Source organism: Trichomycterus rosablanca, chromosome 6 (genome assembly GCF_030014385.1).
Source record: "Trichomycterus rosablanca isolate fTriRos1 chromosome 6, fTriRos1.hap1, whole genome shotgun sequence".
Taxonomy (NCBI): Eukaryota; Metazoa; Chordata; class Actinopteri; order Siluriformes; family Trichomycteridae; genus Trichomycterus; species Trichomycterus rosablanca.
This window is the reverse complement of record NC_085993.1, coordinates 39,864,236-39,878,542: the sequence shown is the minus strand read 5'-3', so window position 1 is coordinate 39,878,542 and position 14,307 is coordinate 39,864,236. Positions and strand designations below refer to the sequence as shown.

General features: G+C 39.2%; 1 protein-coding gene and 1 non-coding gene across 2 annotated transcripts; one reads left to right on the top strand and one right to left on the bottom strand.

Moving 5' to 3' along the window:
- Positions 1-346: 346 nt before the first annotated feature.
- Positions 347-428, top strand: trnas-aga (transfer RNA serine (anticodon AGA)). Its single transcript has one exon. It is a non-coding gene; the product is annotated as a tRNA-Ser (tRNA).
- Positions 429-1,360: 932 nt separating this feature from the next.
- Positions 1,361-14,070, bottom strand: nol11 (nucleolar protein 11). The gene is made up of 18 exons (XM_062996946.1): positions 13,924-14,070; positions 10,857-10,970; positions 10,721-10,777; positions 10,227-10,375; positions 9,210-9,267; positions 8,960-9,101; positions 7,975-8,181; positions 7,424-7,500; positions 6,551-6,674; positions 6,358-6,464; positions 5,973-6,032; positions 4,948-5,132; positions 4,465-4,590; positions 4,117-4,359; positions 2,710-2,788; positions 2,510-2,602; positions 1,676-1,783; positions 1,361-1,521 (listed from the first exon to the last, which is right to left on the bottom strand). The coding sequence occupies exons 1-18, from the start codon at positions 14,068-14,070 to the stop codon at positions 1,408-1,410; spliced, it is 2,190 nt and encodes a 729-aa protein (XP_062853016.1). The 3' UTR covers positions 1,361-1,407.
- Positions 14,071-14,307: the final 237 nt, after the last annotated feature.

The window sequence follows — 14,307 nt, the reverse complement described above, 5'->3', positions numbered from 1 at the left end:
AAAAACAAGAAACATCTCGGACAGGTCGCCAATTCATCACAGGGCAAACACCCACAAATCACGATACATAAAGGAATCGGACAGCGCAATCTAGAACCCTGGGCCTTTTTTAAACTGGATTTATTTCTTAAAATCGTATACGCAACCACAGTGCCTTACTTCATCAATGTATTGTAAACAGATACATTAATTGCAATATTGTTTTGTTTGTACTTATAAACACATTTATGGTTACAGTGCGCACAGGTACTTCATTTTCTTAATTTAGATTATTACATGAAAGCACGAAAAGAAAAAAAAGGAAATGACGACAAGTCTTATACAATAAGGAAAGCATTACAGTCAAGTTGTCGTGGCCGAGTGGTTAAGGCGATGGACTAGAAATCCATTGGGGTCTCCCCGCGCAGGTTCGAATCCTGCCGACAACGAAGTAGTCTTTTTCACTTTTTAGCGTTTCTAATAACATTTTAAACTATTCAGGAAATGATTTATCAAATACAGTTCAGGAGGCACGCCGTTCTGCATAGTTTTACGTTTAATATAACATATTTAGCCGTGTATGGTATACAGAATATTAAAGCCTGTTCTGCCACCTACAGGATATGTCACAGCACGTCAAGGGATTAACTTCTTAACAGTTCTGTATATTAACTCAAAATTGCGACGTTTTATAGCAAAAGTTGAAACATTAATTCGAGTCGAGTTGTAAATGATACACACACACACAAATCTCTCAAGTATTTGCTATTAAAAAATAAAAAATACTGTATCTCTAAGTATTTGTCATCTGTGTTACTGTATATGCAACAACAGTAAGTAAATCTTAAAGCAAAGATGCAGGTTTACTATGTGATTTGAATGTAGATTATAGCAAATATAAAAGCTGTCATGTAAATTGACAAACATTTTAGCATTTTAATTTCTTTGGTATGCAAGGTATTTATTTGGGGATTCATTAAACCATAATCAAGAGGCATATTTTTCAAACAGATACAGTTTGGAACAGTTGTTAAGTCAAAATGGCTTTCATGGAAAAGTAGCAAGGCAGAAACCATTGCACACCAAGACATTTAAAAAAAAAAAGTTAGTTAAAAAGCTTAATCTCAAGAGTTCTGGAACAATTGTCTATTGTATTCGTTATCGACAATTAGTGGAATTACCTTGATCAGTGGTTAATGTACTGGACTAATATTCAGAAGATTGCTGGTTCAAGCTCCTCTACTGTTTGCACTGAAAACCTTAAACAAGGCCCTCAACCATCAGTCGCAATTGTAATGTACATGGATCAGAACTTATAATAGACTTTACATAATTTCACAGCATTACATTAGCATTTAAAACCAGACACAGACACACCATGTAAAGGTCATAAGCAGAGTTTTATTAAAAATAATATATACACATCATTTAAAAGAGTTCGACCACCTCTATTGAATATTGGCCTATCTCTTTGGACTGCTTGGAGGTTTTGAGTACTTCCAGACTTCCCTCAATCTTCCCCAGCTCTGAGTACAACTTCACCTATACACAAATACAAAATATCTAATATGAATATCATGCATAGTTTCTTACAATTCTTTTCTGCTTATAGAAAAAAAAAAATCAGCTTAACATCCAAAATCCAGAGCTCTAAGAGCTTCACTAAAGAGCAAAAAAAGAAAAACAGAAAATGTACCTGAGATCTGACAAACTTGTGAAGACTAGAAAGCAAACCCTTTGCTTCAGGAGCCAAAACCAGCACTGTGAAGTGAGCATCCAGTAACAAGCAAACCCAGTCCATAATCTACAAGAAAGACAGGGTTTTGTTTATTTCCTTAGTCTCTTACAGGTGAGTGGTATATTTTCTTGGTATTTTCTGGCTTTTAGGGTTTGGACAGTAAAGCTTGGTGGTTAAGGTTCTGTATCAGAAACTACTGTAGAAAGATTGAGTAAAATACCCAGCACTGTTGTTTAAGCTTTTAAAAATAAAGTTACATTGTGTACCTCTAAACCCAATAATAAATAAATAATTTAGCTAGTACATGGTTTGGAACAGCTTGTTTTAATTACTAACACTTGATTGAACTTAGCCTTCAGAGACTTATAAAATGAAAAGATAGGTAGGTCCTGACATAGTAAAAGTGGCCATGTCTATCAAGCAGGAGGCAATTTAACCGCCAAGAATAAGATAAGACAATATAAGATAACACTTTACTGATCCCGAAGGAAATTGCATGAAGTAGAATAAACTACTAGAAGGTGCTTAATTTAAGTGCCATGGCTGTCTAAAATATACATTAAATAAAGCTTAACAGTGTCTGTAATAAAAAAGGTCAGTAACTTTAAAACAAACACAATTAGAAAGAAAAGAACATTTTATTTAAATGCTTGCTTATCCTAAACTCTTAACTGCTCATCTTACTGTCTGGATTTGCTAGGCATTAAATTATCTGCCAACTAAATAAATATACTTTACTGGCAAAACTGTCAAAGAGGAAAAAAATAAAATAAATAAATAATTGAATCACACCTGAGTGACATCTGGCGTTCTTAGGACACGGATCTGGGACTGGGCGCCATGAGAGTACTTTAAATACAGGAACTTAAGATACTGTAGTAGGAGCTGGACACAGAAAGGAAAAGTAGAAAATTTAGACGAACCAGATCATTTAACACAGACAAATTTGAGCAAGGTTGTTTAAATTCATAGCTGAGCTTTGTGATACTTACAATAACCTGTGGGACACTGAGGTCTTTTAGATGAGGAAGCAGAAGATTGTCACTGTATGGTGTCTGCAGCACTTCATTTCTAATACCAAGGTCAAGGAACAACAAAACAATTCCATGTCTTTTTTCATTACTCAACATAGGTGCACCTTTAGTGTTTTTTTTATTTTTGAAAATTAGGCCAACATTAGGCCAAGTCAGAGGATAGCTATTGCAGTTATTCTTTTAAACTAATCTATACATGTTATTTAATTAAATGTGTACATATTTTAATCTTTTGATTTAACAGCAATTAACATTCCAAATGTATTTTGCATTTACATTTGCAGGTAAATGTAAAATGCATTTTGGACTGCAGCAATATGTAAAATGAATTTTTACAGCATTTTTTAAGCCTAGTGAAAGTTGTAAATTCGGCTAATGGTTTAAATACCAAACTGTATAACCATACAATGATTAACTACTATTTTACTTGAATATTTCAGGTGGTAGGATGACACATACACTCACTGAGCGCTTAATTAGATACACTTTACTGGTACATACATTTATTGATTACTTTATATGCTGCACCTATTATGCAGATAAATGTTTTGGGTGAACAATTACTGTCTGTAGTATATCTACTGCTCTGTTCACTTTGTGACCCCCTGTACTCCATTTATCAACGTTCAGCATTGCAATGACACTGACATGGTGCGTGTTGCTTTGGTATGGGTGTAGCAGGTGCAGCAGTGTTGTTGGGATTATTAAACTGTCTGTAGTATATCTACTGCTCTGTTCACTTTGTGACCCCCTGTACTCCATTTATCAACGTTCAGCATTGCAATGACACTGACATGGTGCGTGTTGCTTTGGTATGGGTGTAGCAGGTGCAGCAGTGTTGTTGGGATTATTAAACTGTCTGTAGTATATCTACTGCTCTGTTCACTTTGTGACCCCCTGTACTCCATTTATCAACGTTCAGCATTGCAATGACACTGACATGGTGCGTGTTGCTTTGGTATGGGTGTAGCAGGTGCAGCAGTGTTGTTGGGATTATTAAACACTTACTGGCCTTTTTTATCAGGAACACATAATGTATGTTGGCACTTTTTGTATGTGTAGAGTTCAAGACTAGATGTTTTTATTTCATCCACAATGTGCTAATTTGACTCCAGGTCTTTTATCTTTTATTTTTCGTTGGGACGCTATTCTCCTCCCAGCATCACTAAGGTGTTTAAAAATCCCAACAACACTACTGCACCTGCTACACATACAGAAATAAAACACATGACCATGTTATATCCACACTAGTTTTTACTAATATCCAGTATGTAAATCAGGTTTAAGAATTCTAGTGTATATTTATAAATAATTTAATAAAATTGCAATATGAAGGGAATTTAAACGAGGGCAAAAAAAGGATACAGCAGCGCTCCTTTGTGTAGCCCTACAGGACAGCTCATACCCAGAGCCAAAGCTTCTCTAGGCGGCTTGGTGCCATCAGCCGGGGTTTCTGGGGGAGCATCACAGCTTTCCTCCTCCACAGCTGGAGGGCAGAAGCCGTTGTGCTGGGCTTCGTTTGATGAATCTGTGGTCTGTGTGAGAGCCTTCATGAAGAGCAGGCTGTCGGACTCTAAATTTACACGTTCCAGTTCTGCATCTGATGCACTGCAGAGAGACAGAAAGATAAACACAGACCAGTAAGTATGGTGGCACAAAAGCTCTTAGTGCTTCCACTTCCTTTATTCTGGTGAATGATGGAGCATCACTTACCTAAGGATAACTTTGAGACAGGCACAGGTAACAGCTTCAGGAATGTCGGAGAACAACTGCAAGCAGACCTGACAGAGACGGAAATCGTTCTTCTCCAGAGCCAGCATCAGCAGGTGAGGACACAAACTGCATGAAGCACAGCAATCAGCAAAAACAAGGTAACCGACCCCCCACTTTAAAGAACAAAGACGCTGATACATCAAAAAGCTTTTTTTTTTAAATACACTACATGGTCAAATGTATTTGAAGCTTGTAGGACATCTCATTTGAAAAACAAATTGTATTTAAATAGAGTGACCTTTATGTGACCTTTACAGATGTAACACTAAACTCTAAACTGTTGCTACAATGTTGGAAGCATATAATTTTCTTTACATAACTGATTTAATACACCTGTTAGTAATTATTGGGGCTGAAATACATGAACTCAATAATTAAAAGGGCTGTTCCAATCTTTTGTTCAGTATAGTCTGTCACTCCTACCTGTGGCACAGGTAGTGTGTGTCGACCAGCTGAATCAGGGCAGCTTGCGGGTAGAATCCTGGCTCTGCCTGGCATCGTGTCACTAGTTCAGATGCCAGTCTGCCGGCTGCCAGTTGCAGCACCTCCTGCTCTGCTCCACTGAGAAACGCCTCCACCGCTTTCTGCACCTCCTCAACGGAGCCAGTCTAAAGGAGAGGTACACATGACACATCAACACATCCAGGTCAGCATTAGGATAAAGGTCCCAAAGAAAACTGGTCATTCTTAAAAATACTAACTAGATATCTAAGAAAACACTCTACCAACCATTCTGATCACCCTAGTGTGTAAACTGTGAGGTTTGTTGCCCAGAATTTAAATTATACAGTAAGGGATTATACAGTATACAGTACTTTCTTTTTTTTTATTTCCTTTCCATATTCATGTCTGGAAGAATATGATTCCAGACGGCACTAGAGTGGACCATACCATTTCTTGTCTTGTCTTCCTGCCTTCACTAACATTATTGGTGGTCATGCCTTTATTAAGATCGCAGTTAACATCAGCTGGTTTTGCTGAACGACACCCCTGAATTGTTTTTTAAACCTCTTTTTGAGGGGGGGTTCCAAGTATTATTTGGGCAGGTCAGACGCCCCTATCCCCCGTAATCTGACCCATGGTCTTGCCCTTATATATTAATAAGTACATTGTAGTGACTTGTCTGTCTTTAAATGTGCTCAACCTTTACAAACCTACCCAAATGGCAGTAGGATGTGCATGCTATGTTTGATTTTGCCTAAATGATTCAGTTTGGAATAAACAAAAAAATAAAAATAAAACACACACACACACACACACCCACCCTGAAATTGGCCAAGGTAAAGCTTATGCTACTTTTACAGAAACAAATCAGCACCCACAATTATTTTAAAGGGAAAATAATGTGGCCATAGATGTAGAAACTGTACTGTATATGTTGAATTAAATAAAAACATTACCATACAATGAGCAGCATTTTTTTAACAGATACTCATGTGACTGATTACCTTGATGTTCTCAGCCAGTTGCTCTGCTGTTGGGCAGGTCTGATTCTTTGAGCTCAGCTTCTGCAAAAGAAACAATTCTCAATTAGTCTCAGTGCTGCTACAAAATCAATCTCAGCTGTTTGGGAATACTTATTATAGATTATCACTACTACTTGTGTCAAAGGCTAGTGTCCTCTTACTTTTGATTTATATTTGATTTATGTTATGGTGGTACCAGACCTGCCATAACCCTGACCCAGATAAAGCAGTTAACAAAAAAAGTGATGCCATGCATTTCTTTTTACCTCTGTCCTAAATGTCTTCCACATAATCATTTTTGTGTCATTAACATAAAAAAATAATGAACAAGATGATAATGATTTAATCATAGGTGCACTAGTCTTACACTTTTGCGTGTGGTCATGCCTCGGCTCTTCCCCTGCGGTTGTGTCTGTGTGGCATCACCATGGAGCATAGCATTCCATGATGGCACTAGAGCCAGGCTCTTGTTCTCTAGATTTATGTAAGGGAAAAAAAATAGCACCAGTTAGTCTACATGTGCTTAATATTCTGATAACAAGTTGATGTTAACACAGTACCATTAGCACTAGTCTGTTTTAGTTTTCCCACAGCAGCAGCCAGAGATGATTTCTGACATTCGAATGGCATCACAGAAAGCGTCTTTCCATGAGTCACAAAGAGCTTGCTGGAGTAACACCACAACTGTACAAACAGCAGAAAACACAGTTAGACAGTCTGTATCAGAGACATGTTCTCTTCATCAATACACAGATACAGCTGTGATGGTAAATATTTAACCTTCCAACAAGGACTTATGTCTCTAATCTTTTCTGGAGAGCTAGACTTTGCTTTCCATAAAGTATTTATCAGTTAAATGATGCAGCAAATGAACAAAAAAAAAAGAATGATGCAGTATATTTTAGAGTAGCAGGATATTTTGATCATACTGCATTGTCAATTATTCAACCCCTACATAACACTGCTGACCTCAAAACCTACTGTTAGTCTGTATGACCTAAAGTTAGATTACAGTAACCACCATGAAGGCTGGAACAACATGTGTTAGGTGCAACCATAAAAAGGTCACAATATAACTAAGGACTTCATAGCAGGACTCTTGGCCAAGAACCACAGAAAGGATCGACTGGAACATGCCTAATGAGTCCTGGGACAGTTCTATGGACTGACGAATCAAACCTGGACCTCACTAAAGAAAGGTGAGGCTTATGACCAAAAGAATACTATCCCCATGGTCAAGCATGGCAGTGGGTCAGTAAGGATGTGGGGATGTTTTACTGTTGCAGAATGTGACAAATCTGTCTCCAGATTTAAATTCCACAGAAAGTTTTAAAGTAAAATTTTAAAAAATCATCTTATCATTTCATGAAGGGTACTAAATTCAAAAATTACTGTATGCATTTGCATGTTTCAGTACTACAGGTGAGTCTGACCTGGCCGTAGATCCTGCCTGACAGCTCTCTGGCAGCCTGGAGAGTCTGAAAGTGTGTATTCCACAGACACAAGTAATCTACAAAAGAGAAAAGGTTTTATCATCACAGATGAGCTGTAAAGTCTATTTACAGTAAATTAAGCACACATAGGTACTATAAACAGTAACATCACTAATGGTGCTGAAATCATCTGTTATGGATAACAGTGTGTAATTATGTATTCATGTGTTTTTAGTGTTCCCCATTAATTGCCCCACTCACTTAAATGACTGAATATTAGTCTTTGCTTAAACCTTAAAGGTTAAAACCTGGTAAACGTAGTTTTTATACAAAACACAGTTTAACAGATGATGGTTCATCATCATTAAGCATTACCATCAGTGTGCACGGTCAATTAACACAACATTCTTGTTCAAACGAATGGCATCAGTTTGTATTTGACAGATTCCATGAACGTCTTGAACAGACAGATTTGGTGCTTGTTCCTTAAATGTGTTCTTTAAAAACACTAGCTGAACTGGTTAAGTGCTTTTGTGTGTGAGTGCTATTACCTTTCCCAGCTCCAGCTGAGGGGTGCGTTACACCCACCACAGCTATGTGAGCGTGATCCAGGGGCACAACAGAGGCGCAGCTCAGCGCGCCATCTCCAGCAGGAAGCCGCAAAACCAGAGTGCGTGGCAGAGCCTGAATGTCTTCTGCTGTTGTAGGATCTACATGCCGAGCCACCAACACGCTCTCGTACATACCACCATCAGGGACTGACAAGAGGTAAAAGGAAGACAAAACGTTACAGTTTACAGTTTGTAATGACTGGCAGTATGCCCTTAGATATTTATAACAACTGAATTGAGTGGTTAGCACTAGCCACTATTTGTACATGAAATCTGTTCAGGGTGCAGCAAACCAGAAGTTGGATGGCTGATGTGTGCTTGATTCCTTGACTTGATTCCTTGACTCACTGACACATAAATGAATGATTATTTTTGACTTCTCCCATTAGGGGTCGCCACAGTGAATCATTTGGAACCATTTTTATGCTGGATGCCCCTCCTGATTCAACTCTCTTATTTAATCCAGGCATGGGACCAGCACTAAGAGTGAACTGATGTGTTCCCCCCCCAAATAGGTTCCAAGCCAAGAGCCTTCTGTATTTGTAAGCCCAGCCCCCAAAACCCCAGTACTCACGCTCGGCTGTTACCAGCAGTGTGGCTCTTTCTTACCATTATGTCACACAAGCTCACAACTCATTTGCACATACTGTATATTACCAGATATATAAAGTGATCTATTGCTGTGGAAATTGGAAATTACAAAATGCGACTTTGCGAATATATATATTGCTTTTTGACAACTTTTTAAATACAGTAATATCAGAGAAAAAAAATCTGTGAAATCAGAGAGTAACATTTTAAACACAATATTGTTTATACTCAATATTACACCTGAAAAAATTATGGAAATTTAATGTTGGTGTAAGAAACACCACAGGACACAATGAATGGCTGGATTCAAATGTTAGAACAGTTGGGAGCTTACACAGGTAGAGAAGGTTAATGTTTCCGTCTCTGTAGGTGGCAGCAAAGCTGAGAGGAGCTGAGAGAGCAGGTTCTATCTCCAGCTTGTGCTTTGCTAGAGAGTTGGGACCGAACCTCTGTAGATAAATGAAGTGCTGTCCTTTCTAAAGAAAAAAAAACATGTACAAAGATGTGCAATTAATATTTCTGTATTTACAACCAGTTTATGTACAGCTGGATGGAAGTGACTTGGGTCTGTTTGAGTGCTGTACCTGTTCTGTGCTGAACAGAAGGACAACCTGCTGCTCCGCCTGTACCACTGCGCTCCATCTGCACAAATGAAACAGCCGGTTTCACACCTCATGTGTTGAAGCAACCATCTGTCCATCACAACCTTTTTTTATACATGTAATGCAAGCTACAAATCTCAGTACCCGAAAGGTCAAGACAGTGCATAATATTATCGAAATATTTAGGAAATCCAGGTTTTAAACAGTTTTACTGCATCCAAAATGTTTATGGCATTGTAGAACTAACAAAAATGCAACAACAAAAGGCCCACAAGGCTGTGTAGCCAAAGACACGATTAAAGTGCTGTAAGTGCTGTTACCAGGAAAGGTGATGGTAAAGCGGTAAACAAGCTACTGTCCTTACATTTTTTAAATGTCTTGCAGATGTTATTTTAAAATAATACATATAATAATACATACATATAATACATCTTTTAATATTCCTTTTTTTTATTTTTTTTTATTAAAATGCTAATTTCTTCCTTTCATTACTTATAGGCACACATTAACAACTGAATGCGAGAATGCTCAGTGATTGTGATTTGCACTTAATACTGTCAAACATTACAGGTATTGTGTTTAGGATTTTTGGTATTCTATCCAGTAACTTAAAGTTATGCTCAGGTGGTGCAGCGATAAATAACACCAGCCTACTACCGCTAATATCCAGGGTTAAATTCTCAGTGGTTCTATTGGCTGGTCAGGCAACAACATACAGACATGATTGACATTGTCTGGGAATGAAGGGGGGTTGGGTTCGAGATTCCATGATGGATTGGCGTTCTGTCTGGGGTGGGTTACTGTATTGTGCCCAGTGACTTTGGGGAATGCGGACCCACAGTGACCCAGACCAAAAAAAAATGCAGTGGTAAAACATTAACTAAGTCATTAAGTCATTTTTCACCAGTTTTGGTGTAAAAATGTTGCCACCTTTACAGTGAACAACATAGCAGACCCAGTTTAAACAGTGTTTACTGGCACATTTAAGTCTCCTCTCACCTGATCGTTTCATCTTCCGACAGCACATCCTCTATGGGCTGCTGAGGTGCAGCGAGGAGCGAATCAAGGAGCCGAACAGCCCCACGCCGAAACAGCACCACAGGCTCACCTTCTTGCACAGAGTGCACTCTGTAAATCTCAGCTGATACCTGGCAGACAAAATATACAGCATTTTAACAAGGTTTGTTTGGAACTAGAAAGTAAAGAAAACGGGTGAAGGCAGCTATGCTGAATGGCCAAACGTTTGTGGACACAATTAGTTCTCATTCCACCTGATTCCAAAGCCGACAATTTTACAATCTACATTGAAATTTATTTTAAAAGTGTTCAGTGGGATTGAGGTTATGGGTCTGTGTAGATTACTGGTATTCCTTTCCACCAAACATATGTAACAAAATAAGGGTGTCCACATACTGTATAATGTATGTGTGCTATTAAGCAATCAAATTACCAGTAACAATTTCTTTGTGTCTGTTCACTTTAAGACGACTTACTGTTGCTTTGAAGGCTTTGTCAAAACTGACATCTTCATCTTTCCAAACTCTGATGACCTAAATGGAAGCAAGTAAACAGTTAATCCAGACACTAAATCAGACTGTACAACATAAATAGAAGTGTTTCCTGGGTTACCTTTTCATCTGTTACTACCACATACTCCTTTGTCTGTGTGTTATAGACAGCAGGGCAGGATAAACACTGACCCTGTTTCACCGACCAACTGCCCAGTGGCTTCTGATCAGATACCTGCAAAACACACAGCACAGAGCCTGAATAATGCTGTCATCAAGTGATCAATACAGAAGTTTAAGATAGTAATAAAACACACAATTGCTTAAATTAGTTGGCTTATATTTTAAAGTTGGCTGTTCAGAATTAAATGAATCAGGATCTAAAACCCTCCCAGCATCTGAGCCCACTAGTCCAACAGTAACTTAATGATATGTATGTCCTAAAAGTGAGAACTCAATTTCCAACCACCAACTAGTAAGAACAAACAAAAAAAAAAAACAGCCATCAAAAACAAAAATAATATACAAATCAATTGGCATGCACACATAACAGGTACAATACATCTATTTCATTCGGACTTTAAATCTATTAATGAGATTTGTGTCCAGACAGACCAAACTAAAGAGCAAACCTTGCAGGTTAGTCAAATGCGGCACTGGAGGTCTACAATCACAAAATTTACAATGTCACAAAAAGTACACACGCTTTGCAGTAACTGACAAGAAAATCAGTCATCTCTTTCGATGACTCCCAGATCAGATCATCTAATAATGTACGAAACCTTGGTGTTGTCCTGGCTGACCATCTCTCCACATGTAGCCAACATGACAAGATCATGCCGGTTCAGTTCACAAGACTCTTCTCTGTACTTGAATCCAAGTGGTGGAACGAGCTTCCCTTGTCTGTCCGAACATCTGAGTCTCTTGCTGTCTTCAAAAGACGATTAAAAACCCACCTTTACTAACCGCCTAAGCTGAAATGTACTTACATATTTCTTTTATATACAGGGGTTGGACAAAATAACTGAAACACCTGTAATTTTAGTGTGGGAGGTTTCATGGCTAAATTGGACCAGTCTGGTGGCCAATCTTCATTAATTGCACATTGCACCAGTAAGAGCAGAGTGTGAAGGTTCAATTAGCAGGGTAAGAGCACAGTTTTGCTCAAAATATTGCAATGCACACAACATTATGGGTGACATACCAGAGTTCAAAAGAGGACAAATTGTTGGTGCACGTCTTGCTGGCGCATCTGTGACCAAGACAGCAAGTCTTTGTGATGTATCAAGAGCCACGGTATCCAGGGTAATGTCAGCATACCACCAAGAAGGACAAACCACATCCGACAGGATTAACTGTGGACGCAAGAGGAAGCTGTCTGAAAGGGATGTTCGGGTGCTAACCCGGATTGTATCCAAAAAACATAAAACCACGGCTGCCCAAATCACGGCAGAATTAAATGTGCACCTCGACTCTCCTGTTTCCACCAGAACTGTCCGTCGGGAGCTCCACAGGGTCGATATACACGGCCGGACTGCTATAGCCAAACCTTTGGTCACTCGTGCCAATGCCAAACGTCGGTTTCAATGGTGCAAGAAGCGCAAATCTTGGGCTGTGGACAATGTGAAACATGTATTGTTCTCTGATGAGTCCACCTTTACTGTTTTCCCCACATCCGGGAGAGTTACGGTGTGGAGAAGCCCCAAAGAAGCGTACCACCCAGACTGTTGCATGCCCAGAGTGAAGCATGGGGGTGGATCAGTGATGGTTTGGGCTGCCATATCATGGCATTCCCTTGGCCCAATACTTGTGCTAGATGGGCGCGTCACTGCCAAGGACTACCGAACCATTCTGGAGGACCATGTGCATCCAATGGTTCAAACATTGTATCCTGAAGGCGGTGCCGTGGATCAGGATGACAATGCACCAATACACACAGCAAGACTGGTGAAAGATTGGTTTGATGAACATGAAAGTGAAGTTGAACATCTCCCATGGCCTGCACAGTCACCAGATCTAAATATTATTGAGCCACTTTGGGGTGTTTTGGAGAAGCGAGTCAGGAAACGTTTTCCCTCCACCAGCATCACGTAGTGACCTGGCCACTATCCTGCAAGAAGAATGGCTTAAAATCCCTCTGACCACTGTGCAGGACTTGTATATGTCATTTCCAAGACGAATTGACGCTGTATTGGCCGCAAAAGGAGGCCCTACACCATACTAATAAATTATTGTGGTCTAAAACCAGGTGTTTCAGTTATTTTGTCCAACCCCTGTATATAAATATATATATATATATATATATATATATATATATATATATATATATATATATATATATATATATAAACAATGATTATAAAAAGACTTTGGTTCTAACAGGGTTTCAGCAGATGTGTGTTCTTGGACTGTTGTCTACTTGAACTAGAGTAATGTAATGTTCACTATAGAAGCATTTCTGTAAGTCAACCTGGATTAGAGAGTCTGCTACATGCTTTAAAATGTAAATATCAATTCGGCAACTCAAGTGTTGACATTTTATATTTACCTTTAGTCAATTAGAAGTATATGCATTAACATTTATGACATTTGACCAAAAACCATCAACCACAGTGCCATTTCCCAAAACCCTTGATGTGTCCAGATATTAATGTGTTCCATACAGTGGGTCAGGGTTAGGACCCTCATTCCATACAAGCAACACTGACAACAACAGACCCGGGTCAGAAATGCATTTGGGTTTATGTACACTGTTGCAGTAGCTGCTGTAAGCTGCTAAACTCTTTTACACATTGACAGTAAAGCACTTAATTCAATAAGCTTCATTCAAATGTGTTCATAATATTACATTTCACTAATAAAAGGAGATTAAAATGTGTTAGGTGAAATAGCCACATCTGGTCCACTCATCCCCAGTCGTTTGCCCACAACTTCATTGGCCGTTCGAGACCACTTGAAAGCAACTGGACTACCAATAACTGAATCCCAAACTCACACCCTATAATTACATGTAGAGTTCTGTGTAAACTATAGAAACATGTTTTATAGCACTAATCCACCTTCTGTAAGGACTTGTAAAGGTAACCATGTGAGGTTTAGCAGCACTGATAGTGTTTACACAGAGCTAGCAGCACATGCTGGTGAGATGGGCTCTATCCCCACATTCCGGTACTTATAACTCCTCTTACCTTATAAACGGTGACGGATCGGCCCGAGTCGGTAACGATCACACGATCGGCGTCTCGATCCGGTTCTATTCCCTGAATTCCTGAATCAGTGGAGTTTTGTGGTGGAAGAAGCGCGCACAGCGTGTATGCTTCATACAGCGCTGCCATGTTTCTCTCCGAGACTTACAAAACATCGCGAGATTACAGCGGGAGCTCATACAGGCTGGAACACGCTGCCCCTCATGGTCTGGAGAACCATATGGTGGCGGCGGTGACAAAAACAGTACAGTGATACTTTGAAACTCGACGTCAATTGGTTCTGGGACTGGCGTCGAGTTTTAAAGGTGTTGAGTTTTAAGGAATTTTCCCCCGTAAGGATGTATGGGACACCTGTTAATGAGTAGT